Source organism: Antennarius striatus, chromosome 10, assembly GCF_040054535.1.
Source record: "Antennarius striatus isolate MH-2024 chromosome 10, ASM4005453v1, whole genome shotgun sequence".
NCBI classification, from domain to species: domain Eukaryota; kingdom Metazoa; phylum Chordata; class Actinopteri; order Lophiiformes; family Antennariidae; genus Antennarius; species Antennarius striatus.
The window spans coordinates 5,132,105-5,147,214 of NC_090785.1; the positions used below are offsets into that span (position 1 = coordinate 5,132,105).

At 40.9% G+C, this 15,110-nt stretch overlaps 2 protein-coding genes across 2 annotated transcripts; one reads left to right on the plus strand and one right to left on the minus strand.

Moving 5' to 3' along the window:
* The first annotated feature begins 2,964 nt into the window (after positions 1-2,964).
* Positions 2,965-9,020, plus strand: LOC137603171 (heparan sulfate glucosamine 3-O-sulfotransferase 1-like). Its single transcript, XM_068326410.1, has 3 exons — positions 2,965-3,008; positions 4,709-4,724; positions 8,241-9,020. Exons 1-3 carry the CDS (start codon positions 2,965-2,967, stop codon positions 9,018-9,020), a joined length of 840 nt encoding a protein of 279 aa, XP_068182511.1.
* On the minus strand, positions 3,312-4,783 carry LOC137602945 (heparan sulfate glucosamine 3-O-sulfotransferase 1-like). The gene is made up of 2 exons (XM_068326079.1): positions 4,692-4,783; positions 3,312-4,458 (listed from the first exon to the last, which is right to left on the minus strand). Exon 2 carries the CDS (start codon positions 4,386-4,388, stop codon positions 3,438-3,440), a length of 951 nt encoding a protein of 316 aa, XP_068182180.1. The 5' UTR covers positions 4,389-4,458; positions 4,692-4,783; the 3' UTR covers positions 3,312-3,437.
* Positions 9,021-15,110: the final 6,090 nt, after the last annotated feature.

Sequence of the window (15,110 nt, forward strand, 5' to 3'; positions counted from 1 at the left end):
TTTGTTGTATTGTTTGTTGTCTTGTTCTGTTTGTTTGTCCTGTTGTGGCAGTATGGTTGGGAATGGTCTAAGCTGCTGACCACTGCCTATTCCACTCCATGTGGAGGCTCCAATTGCTCCATCGGCTGTCCCAGGACCAGCCTGGTCACCAACACCTTGCAACAATGTGTAACAGACCCCGGCTTGAAGCCAGTTAACAGATTAAATGTGTTCTGTCAGAAACAAATCACACTACAGGTAACAGTGAGTTGTTTAATCTTCTCATCTCTGTGCTGAACTGAAGACTAAACTTTCATTTTATTAACATGTTATAACAGCCAGCATAGCAATACAAGTCCACTGGCAGATTAAATAAAATCATACAACATTTTCAATAACATTATGAAATTAACAAACATAAATACAGAGTCCAAGACTAACTGAAATTCACTAAATAATGATACATGCTTAACACACGCTTGATGCTTAACAAGCTAGCTATGTTATGCTAGCATGACTTTCTTATCGAAGGGATTACACTATTTGACAAGTGATTCTCAAAAGAAACAAAATAAACCTCTTGATGGTCAACACACAATATTTTACATATGCATCGCTTTCTGACATAAAACATGACATATCATTCGTTACTGACCTGCCAGAAACAAGAAATCACACCACAGGTAACGGTGAGTTGTTTAATCCTCTCGTCCCCGTGCTGAACTGAAGACGAGAGCTCAACACCTGCACCGTTAACCCTCCCCGTTGTGGCGAACACAGGAACTCATTGTCAATAAATCATACATAAATTCAATTGGAGGGGTTCGCCTCTTACAATACACATATAAAACTGAAACAGCTTAATCACATAATGTGATCACACTTTTATGGGTGTCACACGCTCCCCGGAAAAAATGGCAATGGCTCCTGACATTCAAAGAAAAACTAATCCATAATACTCAATCAATTCAACATTCAATTGATGTTCACTTTAAGGGTGGTATGTTATAGGCATAAGGCATATGAGTATATGGCATGTGGGGTGTAAAATTGGCCTAAGGTGGTACACAGTAAGTTGTTGTCCATGACGGAACGTGAGGTACAAGTGTGGTGGCTGCATTAGCAGTGAACTGAGGTTGGGGTGGCATTTTCGAATCTCTGTGGTAGAGCTTCAACAAGAAAGTCATTAACCAGTAGCAGCAACTTCCGCTGGAGAACTCTGGTCTTTCTTTTGTCTCCGAGCTCTGGGTATACTACATACACAGGATTATCTGCTATCTGCTGTTTTACTACACAGATATTTCTTTCCCAGAATGATCTCAGTTTCCCTGGACCCCCTTGCTCACCGAGGTTTCTCACAAGGACCCTGTCCCCAGGATGCAACATTACACCCTTAAGCCTTCTGTCATAATAGGACTTTCCTTGGGCACTTGACATTTTACTGGTCTGGACATTTCATTCACCACTTCTTGCTGCCTTATTAAGGTGACTGACATCAACGGGTGGCTGCCACCGTAATGGTATACAAGGTGGATTAGGGGGAGAAGCCATGACACCCTGAACCCTCACATACTTCCTGTCTAGTGAGTCAGTCACAACAATTTTTTGGATTGCCTGTATGCTGCCAAGGGTGGATTTTCTAGACAGAACTATGTCATGTTTTGTGAGGTTTCCAAGAGGTACGACTACGTAGGGCTTTTTCTCATGCTGAACCTCCAGCAAACCCTCACCTACGTCTAGCTGCTGTAAATGCATACAACTTTCCTCTTGTTCAAACAAAATCAATGAATCAGATGGGTCGAGCTGAGGTGGCACTCTATATTTCACCCATGTTACAATACTGGGAGTACCCTATCCTTCTGCCCTATTCTCAAACGTCCTTTAGGTGCCCCAGTTTTTTTAGTTGTACATAGTGTACAATGGCCTTTGCTGTGTCGTCGGGGATGGACATGGCTCCACACAGCAGCTGTGTTAGTGTAGGGATTAGCCTCTCTTATCTTCCTTGTATTATCACTTCGACAACATTAAAACCTACCAATAACATTTCTAAGGGTAATGGACTCACAAGGAAGGGGAAATTAATTGATAAGGAAGGGTTTTCATTCCCCGGTAGATTGACAGTAAAAATAACCCACCCCTCAAAGGGGATGAGCTCCCCGTTCAAAGCATACCCTTCTAGTTTTTCCTCATCATCTAGAAGTTCCTTCAGCTCAGAAAGTGGTCGAATCTCAAGACCTGGTAAGTACTTATCTTTCCAGGATCTATCTATTATACTCACTCACTTGTTTTGTTCTTCTGCTCATCAGTCCCTTTATTTACAATTAGCTCTTTCACCTCTTCTCCTTCAAAGTGGGCACTATGTGCGGCTGTGTGTCTTGGACGATGCGCTGAGCTCAACTCAGCTTCCGCTCACTTTCGTCGCTTGTTATTTTCACCACCTGTTTGAGGATTGCCCCGTCTGGCCATGTGGTCTGAAAGCAATGGTTTCAGCTCTCTACGATTGTCGTTGTACCTGTGTCATATCCCTTGATATACTATGTGTAGAAAAATGCTCTGGATTGTGTCTGGGCTATACTTCATCCCAGATTCAGACTGTTTTGATGAGAAGAAAATTATTTGCTTCAGTCCAATAACACGATAAAGGAATCGCTGAGGAGTCTCATGCTTATTTTGCTTTGCGCACATTAACTCTTGAAATAGTTCTGTGCTATTTCTCTCCCCTAAGTGTGACTGCAGAATTCCCTTAAGCTCAGCTACAGTCATATCTTCCTTGTTGACCAGCATGTTAGAGGAATGGTATCCCATAAGGGTGATGGGCCCATTCCAAAGAACAAAATGTGTTTAACTGGACAAAAAGGATTAAAATGAAAGTATGAAAAAATCTGACATTTTTGGGACATCATTTAATAAGAATTACAAACTAGCAGAAAATGGGAATTATGAAGTAAAGCACAAAAAGTTAAAGTGTTAATTACCATATTGCATATGAGAAGATTTACCTGGTCCATGTCTAGCACGAGTGTATCATCGTAAATTTCCAAGTGTGCTGCTCTTTTGTTTGATGGTCTTTTGTCTTTATTATGTGTGCTGAGGAAGTAGAAAACAGATTTATACGGCATTCTATTTAAACACGCAATATTGTTTGGAATAGGATGACAATTATATAGAAAGACAGGATGGACGGTGGGGTAGGAGTGATCACTAATAAAAATTAAGGAAAAATGAAATGCCTCCATAATGGAATCCATCTTCATATGACCTAGCACAAAATATAAAGCAAAGACAACATCTACAGTACACACACCTGCACAGAGGATGAATAGGAGGTTCACTAAGTCTTACATTTGCCGAAATTATTTTGACTTTACACGGCAAATCGTAATTTATGTTTTTTACAAATGGCACACTGCTGATAGATATCAATCCTAACCGTAACCCTAAGTTCTGAGAGATAATGTTCATTTCCAGTTGAATGTACGGCCTACAAGCTGAAAAAACCTCTTGTTGGGTTCATGATAGTACTGGTAGAGTTTCTGGAGAACGGCAGGCTCCACGAAAGGGTGAGCCCTCCCTTTTTTATCGTTTAAACACACTTCTTTCCCATTTTTCTTCAAACAGTAGAATCCTTTTTGTTTATTGAAGACAAAAAATGAAGCATTTATTTGAGGTTCCAGCTCTAAAAATCTCTCCACCTCTTTCAGCTCCTGCCAAGGGTTCCTGGTCAACTCATCCCCATCCACAATGTGAATGCTTTCAAGTGGGAAGAATTTGAGCCAATTTTGAATGTGAAAATAGTACAAGCTGTAATTGAGAGCATTGTTTTCCAGATTGAGCTGACCATCAATCAGCAGAAAGTCCATGATGGGTATGGTGGTCACGTGTTTTGGGATGTTCTTGTAAAAATTATGGGTGTACGCCGACAACACCCGTTCTGTTGGTTCTCTGACGATAAGTAGCAGCTTGATGTCAGGATTCATCTGATGGATGCGTTCAGGGACTTGTGTACTGACAAAATATCTTGCAGTTTTTTCTACTGTCAGCTGACCAGGGAAGGCTTGGGGCATTTGCCTGACATACCAAGGGTAGCCCATCTCATAGTTCTCCTCCCAGTCAAAGAAGTGCACCTCCCTCTGAGCTGCTGCCACTCCACTGTGAAGACTGAGCATTTGTAGCAGTGCATATGTCCCTGCCTTTGCCACTCCAATAATTATAGCATCAGGTAGCTGCTGGTAACTGGTGGTCCTGTTCTCATGGGGCGATGAAGTTTGACGTGAAAATGATCTCTTATCAGCCATGGGATTGAGGAGAAGGGAAGGAGACTGGATAGTAAAAATCAGCAGACCAAAGAGAAAGGCTGCCATGAGGATGGCCATGACCGTAAAGATTTGCAGCTTTGTGACACCACCCATTGAAAGAGTCCCTTCTTGAGGAAAATTGTTGAAATAGAAAAATCTGCTTCTTCTCTGCCAACAGAAGTGACTGCAAGTGGAGAGAGAGCAGTTATGATTAGGATACTTGGTCAATAAATAGCAGAGACAAAACACCTCTCTAGAAGACCTTGAAATATATGTCCAGGATCTTCTATCAAAATATTTTAGCCATTTATCTGTTTAAAAGCAGAAGCAATTAAATTGTTTTAATTAATTCTGTTTAAATTAATTAACTGTACATCTTAACTCTTTCCAGCAGGTTTTGTGTGGTGTTATACTTACTTAAGTTGAGTTCCCAGCAGTAACAGTTACAGTGTAAGAACCTGATCTTTTATTGTCAATCTCAGGGTACAAAAACTCACCTCTGATCGGTAGACTACACCTGCTCCGTGTTTGGATTCTGTATGAATAATGTTTTGAATATTTTCATAAAAGCAAGATCTGAACCGGGTTGGGCTTGTGTAATTACGACTTAAGGGTGGAACACTTCTTAGCGCTGAATGGAATGTGTGCTCTATTACTTTTGTCATTTCAACTCACATAGCTGTGGATGACACCTGAAAAGTCAGTCCCAGCATGGTGTGTCTCACGGGTTCGTGAATGCAGTGGTGAAAAAATTGATGGCGCAGCTGCGAAAGATCCGTTTTTGGTGGGGTTTTTATTTTCATCAACAACAAGCAGTGAAAAAATATTTACAGTGCAGATCAAATTCCCAAAACCAAAAACCGAATGCAACAAAAAAAGTATATACAGAGAAAACTTGCACTACCAATGGCAACCATGCATAATATTCAAGAACGCTGAACTCTAGCTCCAACTCTCCAACTCCAACTCCCCAACTCTCAACTCCCAACTCTCTCCCATAAAGCAGAAATGCTTCCCTTAAGTAACCCCATGCCTCTCCCCTGGCAAACCAACAATAATTAAATGGGGTTGGTTTTACAATATCTGATATAATACACCCGAAACAGAAAAACCTGCTTTACAAAGTAAACCAGAACAGAATAAAACATAAATGCCCATCATATGGCTGTTTAAACATTTCTCAAAACCCTGCAAAATACAAAACAACCCAATAACACACCAAATGGTTTAGTCCAGGTACCGGCTGGCCTGACAGCGCCCCACTTTACGCTATTTAAGCCACACCCCAGGTAGTGGCTCGGTTTGGCCCCTGAACTGGATACGGACTAACGCAGCATCCTCAGGTGAGCGTCTCTCACCGACCGCTGCTGCGGTCACTCTGCTGGGCGAGGGAGAGAGGCGCACGGAACGGAGATGGACGGAGCGGTCTCTACTGCTCCGTCACTGTGTGCAAGCACAGATACTCAATGGCTTTTAAAAATTCAAAAAGTAATTTTAAGAAACCACCTTTTTTTTTTCAACAATACAATTAAAGACTCACCTTTTCAATCAGACATGTAACTAATATTAATCAGATTTCTAACTAATATTTTAAACCTTTCTTATGACAGTCTATTTCATTTCATGTTGCTGCTTTTACCCAGCTTTAAAGATGATTATCATCTGAACTAGTATTCTGTTTTTAATTATTGCTCGCATTGTGTCTATTCTATTTCATTTTATAATCTTGTGTATTTTATTTTTTGCGTTTTATGTATTTTTATTTTTGTATTTTATTTTATGATTGTAGTCTTTAGCTTTAGCTAACTCTGGTAATAATAATATAAATAATTTTTATTTATATTGCACTTTACATTACGAAAATCTCAAAGTGCTACAAAGACAAAGAAACCATAAAACCTATGGTGAAGCAAACTAATAAAACAACACAACCCAACAATAAGGCATATACAAAAGGCTAAGGAAAGGCCTTTTTAAAAAGGTGAGTCTTTAGGCTACGTTTAAAAGAATCCACAGTCTGTGGAGCTCTCAGATGGTCAGGGAGAGCATTCCACAGACTGGGAGCATCCAAGCAGAAGGCTCAATCATCATGCTGTGCAACTTGGTTCTGCAACTTGGTTCTGGGGACCCTGAGGAGGTTAGCTGTGCTGGAGTGGAGGGTGCGTGAGGAGGTCTGGGGGACGAGGAGTTCCTTTAGGTAGGCTGGAGCGTTACCGTGTACACACTGGTGGGTGAGGAGGGAAATCTTATATTCGATTCTGAGTTCCACAGGGAGCCATTGCAGTGATTCCAGGATGGGGGTGATATGGTCGAATTTCCGCACCCTCATCAGGATCCTAGCAGCGCTGTTCTGTATGTATTGGAGCTTGTGAATGCTCTTGCTGGGGATCCTGATGAGCGCATTACAATAATCCAGCCTGGAGCAGACAAAGGCACGTACCAGTTTTTAAGCATCGGACAGAGAGAATGCGGGGCGGAGCTTTGCAATGTTCCTAAGGTGGTAGAAGGAGGTCTTACACAGATGCTTGATGTGGGTGGAATTTCCTCAGGGGGGACCTCCACACTGTGAGCAGTAACAAGTCTGCTTGTGGGGTTGCTGTCATTTGGGTCCTTTTGGCCTGGCCTTCTGTGGTAGTCCACCTCTGTCGGAGTCGGAGAGCCTTGGTGCTGGTCCTCTGGATGGCATGGCTTGTGGGTTCTCCCATTGTGAACGGCCCCAATTCCATTTCCTTGATTATCAGCCCCATGCCGTGTATACGTATGTGTTGTGTGTGATTATGTCTATGTGCATGTGAATGTGGTATGGGGAAGAGGGGACTTACCTTTGATACTGTATTGCTTAGTAGGTCCCAGCCTTGTTTCTCTTGATGATAAGCAAACGCAATACCCACTGAGCTATCGTTCTGCCTGCCTACATGTATTTCCTCACCATTCTCTGGTGTGACGTTTCAGTTAAACAATTACTACACCTGCCTAACCTGTTTCAGTTCTTCCTCTCAGCCCTTAAGTAGCTGCATTTTTAAAAGACAGAATCTAAACATCAAGCAGATGACACCGTGAAGTTTTTATCGATCAGAGGTGAGTTTTTTGAGCTAGGACACAACACAAAACCGGTTTGTTTTTATTTCACAGCCTTGATGAACACAATCTGTAATAAAATTCCTTCATTGGGATTAGAACAGTGCTGTAAAATTTGAAAATCCTATCTATGATTGGGGCGGCGGCAGTGGCTCAGCGGTAGAGCGGATGCCTTGGACCAGACATCCCCCAGCCATCGGCGGCTCGATTCCCGCTCGAATTTGTGTTGCAAGAGTGGAAAAAAATGAACTACAACAACTCAAGTGCTGCAAATGTTTTATTTAAAACAAAACACGCACAAGAAGAAGCAGAAAAAGTGAATTGTAAAATATTTTACTGAGATAGTAATATGGCAGCTCTGAAACTGGAAAAGACTATATGTTACTATACTGAAAACACCACCTTTTCTAGTTAATACATTTTTTGGAGTTAAATTGCAATTTTTGCTGGAAAGAGTTTAGATTTACAGTTTATGGATTTAAATAGCCTTGACGAATGTTGAATGCAGCAGTTTCTAACATGATAAATGTTTTTTTTTTAAAAGTGTTCTTTTGACATGTTATTTTCTCTGCCTTTTAATAAGTATCCTAGTATACTAATCATACCTAATTTCTCCCCTTGCAGTCACTTCTGTTTGCAGAAAAGATTTTTCCATTTCGACTGGACAATAGTCCTCAAGAAGCTGCTCTTTCAATGGGTTGTTGTTTTGGCAGTGTTGCCAGATGGAAATGCTTAAGTGTCAGTACCTTCCTTATGGCAGCCTTCCTCTTTAAGTCGTTCCTTTATCCTGTCGATTCTCCGCCCCGTCTCCTCAACCCTATGGCTGATAAGAGATCACCACCCCGAACACCATCAACCCATGAGAACAGGGCCACCATTTACCAAAAGCAAACTTTCCAGCAACTTCCTGGTGCTATAATTATTGGGGTGAGAAAAGGAGGGACGCGGGCACTGATAGATATGCTCAGTCTTCACAGTGGAGTGGCAGTTTCTCAGAAGGAGGTGCACTTCTTTGACTTGCAGAAAAACTATGAAAAGGGCCTTCCTTGGTATGTCAGTCAAATGCCTTATGCCTTCCCTGACAAGCTGACAATAGAGAAGACCCCCGCTTACTTTACCGATGTCCATACCCCTGAACGCATCCATCAGATGAACCCTGACATAAAGCTGCTGCTCATTGTCAGAGAGCCCACATTGCGAATGATATCAGAATATACCCATGCCTTTCACAACAGACTCCGCATTCAGAAGCAATACATGTCCATCAATGACTTTCTATTGAAGGATGGCGAGATCAAGCTGAAATGCATCGCTCTCAATCGCAGCTTGTACTATGTTCACATGCAGAACTGGCTCGAGTACTTCCCACTTGATAGCTTTCACATTGTGGATGGGGATGAGTTGATCAGGAAACCCTGGCAAGAAATTAATAAGGTGGAGAGATTCTTAAAGCTGGAGCCACAAATAAATTCTTCATATTTTTACTTTAATGAAACAAAAGGATTCTACTGTTTGAAGGACCATGGGCAGGAACAGTGCATACGTGAGTCCAAAGGCAGGGCTCATCCTTATGTGGCACCTGCCATCCTCGAGAAATTCTACCAATACTTTCATGAACCCAACAAGAAATTCTTCTCCCTTGTGAGTCGAACATTCAACTGGAGCTGAATACTTGCATTTAGGCATGTAGACATGGTCAAGGTGATTTAGTGCAGTTCAAACTGAGCATCAAAAAAGTTATTTAAGTGACTTTGAACAAGGCATGCTTGTTGGTGTCTGACGGGATGGTCTGAGTATTTCAGAAACTACTGATCTACTGGGATTTTTACATTCAACCATCTCTAGGGTTTACAGTTCATGTTCTGTGGGTAAAAATACCTTGTTGATGTCAACGAGTTCAGAGGAGAATTAAAGGAAGGGTTCAACCTTACTAGCCACCTGCCATCCTCCAGAAACTCTACCAGTACCTTTATGGGCCCAACAAGAAGTTCTTCAAGGTATAATTCAAACACTCAACTGGCAATCAGTGTTTACTGAAGAATAATCTCCAAGAAATGGGTTATTTTACGATTTTTACTTTTTTAACAATAAGGGGGTGGAATATTATGTTTGTAATTACTAGAGTAGTTGTTATTGGAGTATAATGCAGTTAATAATCAAGGAAGAATGCAATTCTTGTCATGCTCTGTTAGTAGATCATGTCAAACATAATGGATTTCCTTTTACTTTTGGATCTTGCTTTGTAGATTTGTTGTTTGGATAAGTGTTTTTGGCTTTGTTTTTCTTTTTTTTCATTGTGAAATAAAGGTAATTTATAAAAAATTCATCTTCTTTTCCTTTCAGCTTTTCCCTTCAGGGGTCGCCACAGCAAATCAGTTGCCTCCATCTAACCCTGTCTTCTGCATCCTCTTCTCTCACACCAACTACCTTCATGTCCTCTTTCACGAACACACTTTCCTCCTTTCCTTCTTCGACCAACAGCAGTCCAATTTCCATTGGCACTGTAGGTCAACAGCACCAATGGCGGTCGTTGTTAATTATTTGTTCTGCTAACATTTTCCTTCATGTTTTCTGTTTTTACTCACAGCACAGACAACACAAAGATGGGAAACTTAATGCTTGAACTTATTTTACTTATCGTTTTTACGTTCTAACATCCTTACCATTGGAATCTTTTCAAAGCTTGGCTTGACCTTATGTAACTTACTGGACCAATTTTCATCAACATTGTTGATGAAAGAAGGACAAATCAGGTAAATGCGTGTAGGACTGCTTGCCATTTGTGATTTGATTTGATATGATTTCAAACACACGAAGGTTAAAGTTTTCCGTCATTTTTACTCAAGGCTACATTCATAAACATGAAAAGTTTCCTTATTGATTTCTAGAAAATTCAGAATTTTCAATGATTGCTAGTATGCAGTCCATAAAGTGAATCTATTGCCATTGTTTTAAATGGTAACTTTCAACTATTGTATGTGCACATAAGCCGACATTAAAGCCATTTGGCATCACAATAATTGTAGTGGCACAATCATCTGAGTACCCTGATATTTGGGGAGAAATTGCTGGAACATTCCTTTTCACTTCCTGATCTTGCTTTGTTCTCTTATTCAAAGTTACTAAGGATTTTTTGCTTCTCTTTTCTTACACCAGTGTTGAGACTCCTGCATTTCAGGGGTCAGACTCCTGTATTTTCCCTTCAAGGTACTCATCATCAGTTTTTACTCAACATCTAGGTCCTGACTCTCCTTAATCACACCTTGACATTGCTCCCAATGGTAATTTGTTTGGGTAAATTGAAGGCTCCCTTGCTCTGATGTTATAGTGTTCTGAGCTTTCTTGTCAAACAAGTTTGGACACACCTTCCCATTTCATGGTCTTGTTTTATTTTCATGGCTTTCCATTGTAGATTCTGACAGAAGACAGAAAGCCTATGTACAAACAGATTTGGAATTATTTAGTTAACAAAAAAAAAAAGTGAAATGGCTCAAAACATAATTTATATACTACATTCTTCAAAGTTGTTTAGTGTGTTTAGGTCAGGTGACTGTAATGTCTAGGCCATCTGATGGGCACTCCATTACTGTCATTAGTCAAATAGCCCTTTCGAAAGAGAAAATATGATGTTGAACTTGGGCCTATGTTATTTTGATTCCTTGTGGCGGCTCGCTCGGCGACCATTTTGACTTAAAATATTATTGTCATTTTTATATTGTTACTATTATTCTCCCCACCGTTTCTAAAGTGAGAGATCGTTAGGCCCATTATTGCACAATGTATTCTGTGTTAACAGGAGCCTATATTATTAAACTTGATACCTATATGGCTATAAAGACTATGCCTTTTCTTTCTTTTTTTTCCATGTTTCGGGCATTGGGGGTGCGTCAGCTAAGTCGGGAGGTAGAAGTGGGTGCGCGGACTAAAAAGTTTGGGAACTTAGGTGTGATGGTGTAGGGCCTACACCACCACGCTTCATGGTGTGGGAGCCATGCATGTATAGACTATCCATTCAACTTTCCTCATGGATTCAAAGATCTCAGATTTGGACTTATCAGTCCAAAGTTTAGATTTCCATTGGTTTCTTAGGAGCAATTTGATCACTCAGGCCTGATTCCTGCAGTCTCTTCTGAACAGTTGATGTAGAGATGTGTCTGCTACAAGAAATTATTCAGGCTCTAATTTGAGGTGCTCTTAATCTGATTTCTGAGGTGGTGACTTGGATTAATTTATCCTTAGCAGCAGAGATTAGACTTGGTGTACCTCATGTGAGCCAGTATCATCGTAGACCTTAATGTGTCTCGCAACTGCTCCTGAGGATAGATTCTAAAGTTTGCAATTTTCTGCACTGACTGACCTTTTGTTATAAAGTGTTAATTAGTTGTTTTTTTCTCTTTATTTAGCTGATTCATTCTTGCCATAAAACTAATTTTTACAGTTGTTAAAATTTATTGCAGTGTACAAATAAATTCTTTAAAAATCCCACAATGTGATTTCCTTTTTTTACTCATTTTGTGTCATAGTTTAAATGTATCTGTGATTGTAATTATAGGCCTCTCATCTTTCTAAGTAGGAGAAAATACTTATTTCAATACTTTTATGCCTCACAAAAACATAGCTTCACCTTTGATTAAGCTGCTTCCTCATTTGTTTTTTACCTGTTCAAAGCTAATGGAATATGAACAAATGTGGTCGGTGAGCGCAAGCTGTGTCTCATGTTGCAAGTGCACATGCTCATTTCCACAAATGCCATTGCTACGTAAGCCAATCATTGTCATTCTCTGTTGTCAGTCATTTCTTGGCAAGGTTTTGTCTGGCAGAAATACACACCAGCAAAGCCAATGATAACTCCCACAGCTAACAGACAACTCTGCATGGGTGAAGCATGACTGGTCCATAGATAGCCCTCACTCCATCTGTGAGTGTGAGTCTGCAAGCTTTATGTGTGAGCAATATGCATACTGGTTTCATGATCAGTGTTCTGCTTTTCAAAAGACACAAATGAAACCTGAAAAGGTACATGCAAGAACATGTATGTATGGGACCATGTGGATGTGCAGTATGTCCAGCAACTCATCTGGACTTTGATACTGCACAGTGTTTTTCAAACCATAAGCTACAAAACCTACCAAAAGAATGAAACTCCTAAAATAGCTCCAGATGAGGTCTGTAACTTGGAATGTTTTTTTTAACAGTTCCATTTGAGCTTGACGTCACTGTGGATCATATTTGGACACCCCTCTTGCTTGAGTTATATTACCACATTACTTTTCATGTAGGAATACATCATCTCTCCTGCCCAAAAGACATAAACAGGCTGTTCATTTTTCTGACACGCAACAAATATTCTCTGTGTGCAGGCAGCACATGTTTCAAATTAAAGCTACAAGACATGCAAAATCACTATGTATCACATTACAACGTAACTGAATTCTTTTGAGTGTGTTGTAAGTAGAACTGCTGCATATTGAAACCATGTGCTGGCTTTTCCTTTGGTCGTAATGTCATGCCGCTGAACATACACCAGTTCCAGGTCAATGGAGAACAAAACACATATGAAATTAGATTGTGTTTAAATTTCTCTTGTGTTTAGGGGCAACTAGAAATGACCAAGGTCTTCCCCACCAAACACTGCCGCCACTGCAAAGACATGTACAATGACGATACAAAGATATAAAATGAGTACAGATGAAAAACATCCACAAAATATTACCAGATACAAAGAGGCATAAAAAGGCCACATAGCATCAAAATAGCATCAAAATAATGGCTAATGTGGGTCTCTTGTGTTTGCTGAGGGGCCTTCTACATGCCTATGTCCCAGGCCCAACATTGCATCATAATATCAAATTATCTACAGCATTTCAAGTAAGAGGTTGCAGTGAAAAGCTACAGTATTCAAAAAAAAGAAAAAAAGAAAAATAGGTTAAAGTCCAAATAAAGACAGGATTTTTTTCATAAAGCTCCAGTTACTACTCACCATCTACACTCCTCCAAGCCAAACTGTATTGTTTTCTATAAGGTTTTTCTTATTTTCAGCACTGCATAAATGGATCTCATATTCCCAAATGTCAACCCAAGAAAATAGAAAACAGGTGGTCAGTGTGCATGCTGCGTAAAAGAAAAACTACATACAATCCCGGTGTCCGAGGAGAGAAATTTCCATCTGCCTTCTGCCAAGTTCATTGAATTAAGACAGGAAAATCAATTGGCAGTTTCGTGATTGACCAAATTCCTTCGCCCACAAGTCTGGAAAACCACTGACCTGCACAGCTGAGGTATTACTTATCTGGACAATGGTAATGCAACATTTCACTAACTGAAACATGGACATTATATTTGAAGTCCTTTCTGAGCAGCAGTTTGCAATATTTCACTAACTAAAACATGGACATGACATTTTATGTCCCTTCTGAGCAGCAGTTTGTTTTTCTTCTGAGTAATAAATCTATTTCTGTGTTAGCATCTGAATTAGACAGTAAACATCTTCTTATCCACTTCTCCCACTTTTGCAGTTCATGGGGGTTGCTGGATCCTATCCCTGCTGACTTAGATCTGATCGCAATGCCGGTGAACAGCAAAGAAACATGAAAGACAAAAACCACTCACACAAACACACACACACACACCTACTGATAATTTGGAACCGACCAATTCACCCGAAAGGCATGTTTTTTAAGGTAGAAGGAAGCTGGAGAACCTGGAGAGGACAATCCAGACACGGGGAGGACACGTAAACACCACACAGGAACAGGACTCAAACCGGAACCATTGTGAGACGACAGCACTAACCACTATGCCACCATGTCACCCACAGTAAAACATCCATCCATCCATCTTCAACTGCTTATGTCAATACTTTCTTGACACTTCTTCAAGTTCTTCAGTAGGGACCCTGAGGTATTCTCAGGTCAGCTTTGACACATGTCCTACCTCCTGGTAGGACATGCCCGAAGCACCTCTGCAGGGAGGGGGAGGCAAAGGGCCCCAAACCTCAAACTCCCGAAACACTCCCCACAAGATACCAAGGGACACAGTCAAATACATTTTCCAAATCCACAAAGCACATATGGAGCGGTTGGGCAAACTTCCACGTACTCTCAAGCACTTGATGGAGAGTGTAGATCTGGTTCAGTGTTCCATGACTGGGACAAAAACCGCATTGTTCCTCCTGAATCCGTGGTTCAAATTTAGGTTGAGGAGTGTGATCTCCCTGTAGTTGGAACACACTCTCTGGGCCCCCTATTTGAACCACCCTGATCTGCCAATCTAGAGGCACTGTCCCCAACACATGCAATGTTACAGAGACATGTCAAACAAGACAATCCCTGCACTTCCAGAGACTTGAGGTATTCATGGCGAATCTCATCTGCCCCTGGTGCCGTGCCATCAAGGAGTTTGGCAACCACTTTGGTGACTTCAGCTTGGGTGATGGACAAGTTCACTTCTGAGACCTCAGCATCTGCTTTCTCTGTGTAAGACATGGTAGCAGGATTGAGGAGAAGTATTCAACAATAAAGTCGATCATCAATCTCCGGTCTAGGGTGTCCTGGTGCCATGTGCACTTCTGCACATACCTGTGCTCGAACAAGGTGTTCGTTATGGACAAACTGTGACTAGTCCAGAAATGCAATAAAAGAACACCACTGGTGTTCAGATTGGGGAGGCCATTCATCCTAATCACCCCTTTCCAGGTCTCACTGTGATTGCCCATGTGAGCGCTGAAACCCCCAAGAAGAACAATGGAGTCCCAGACAG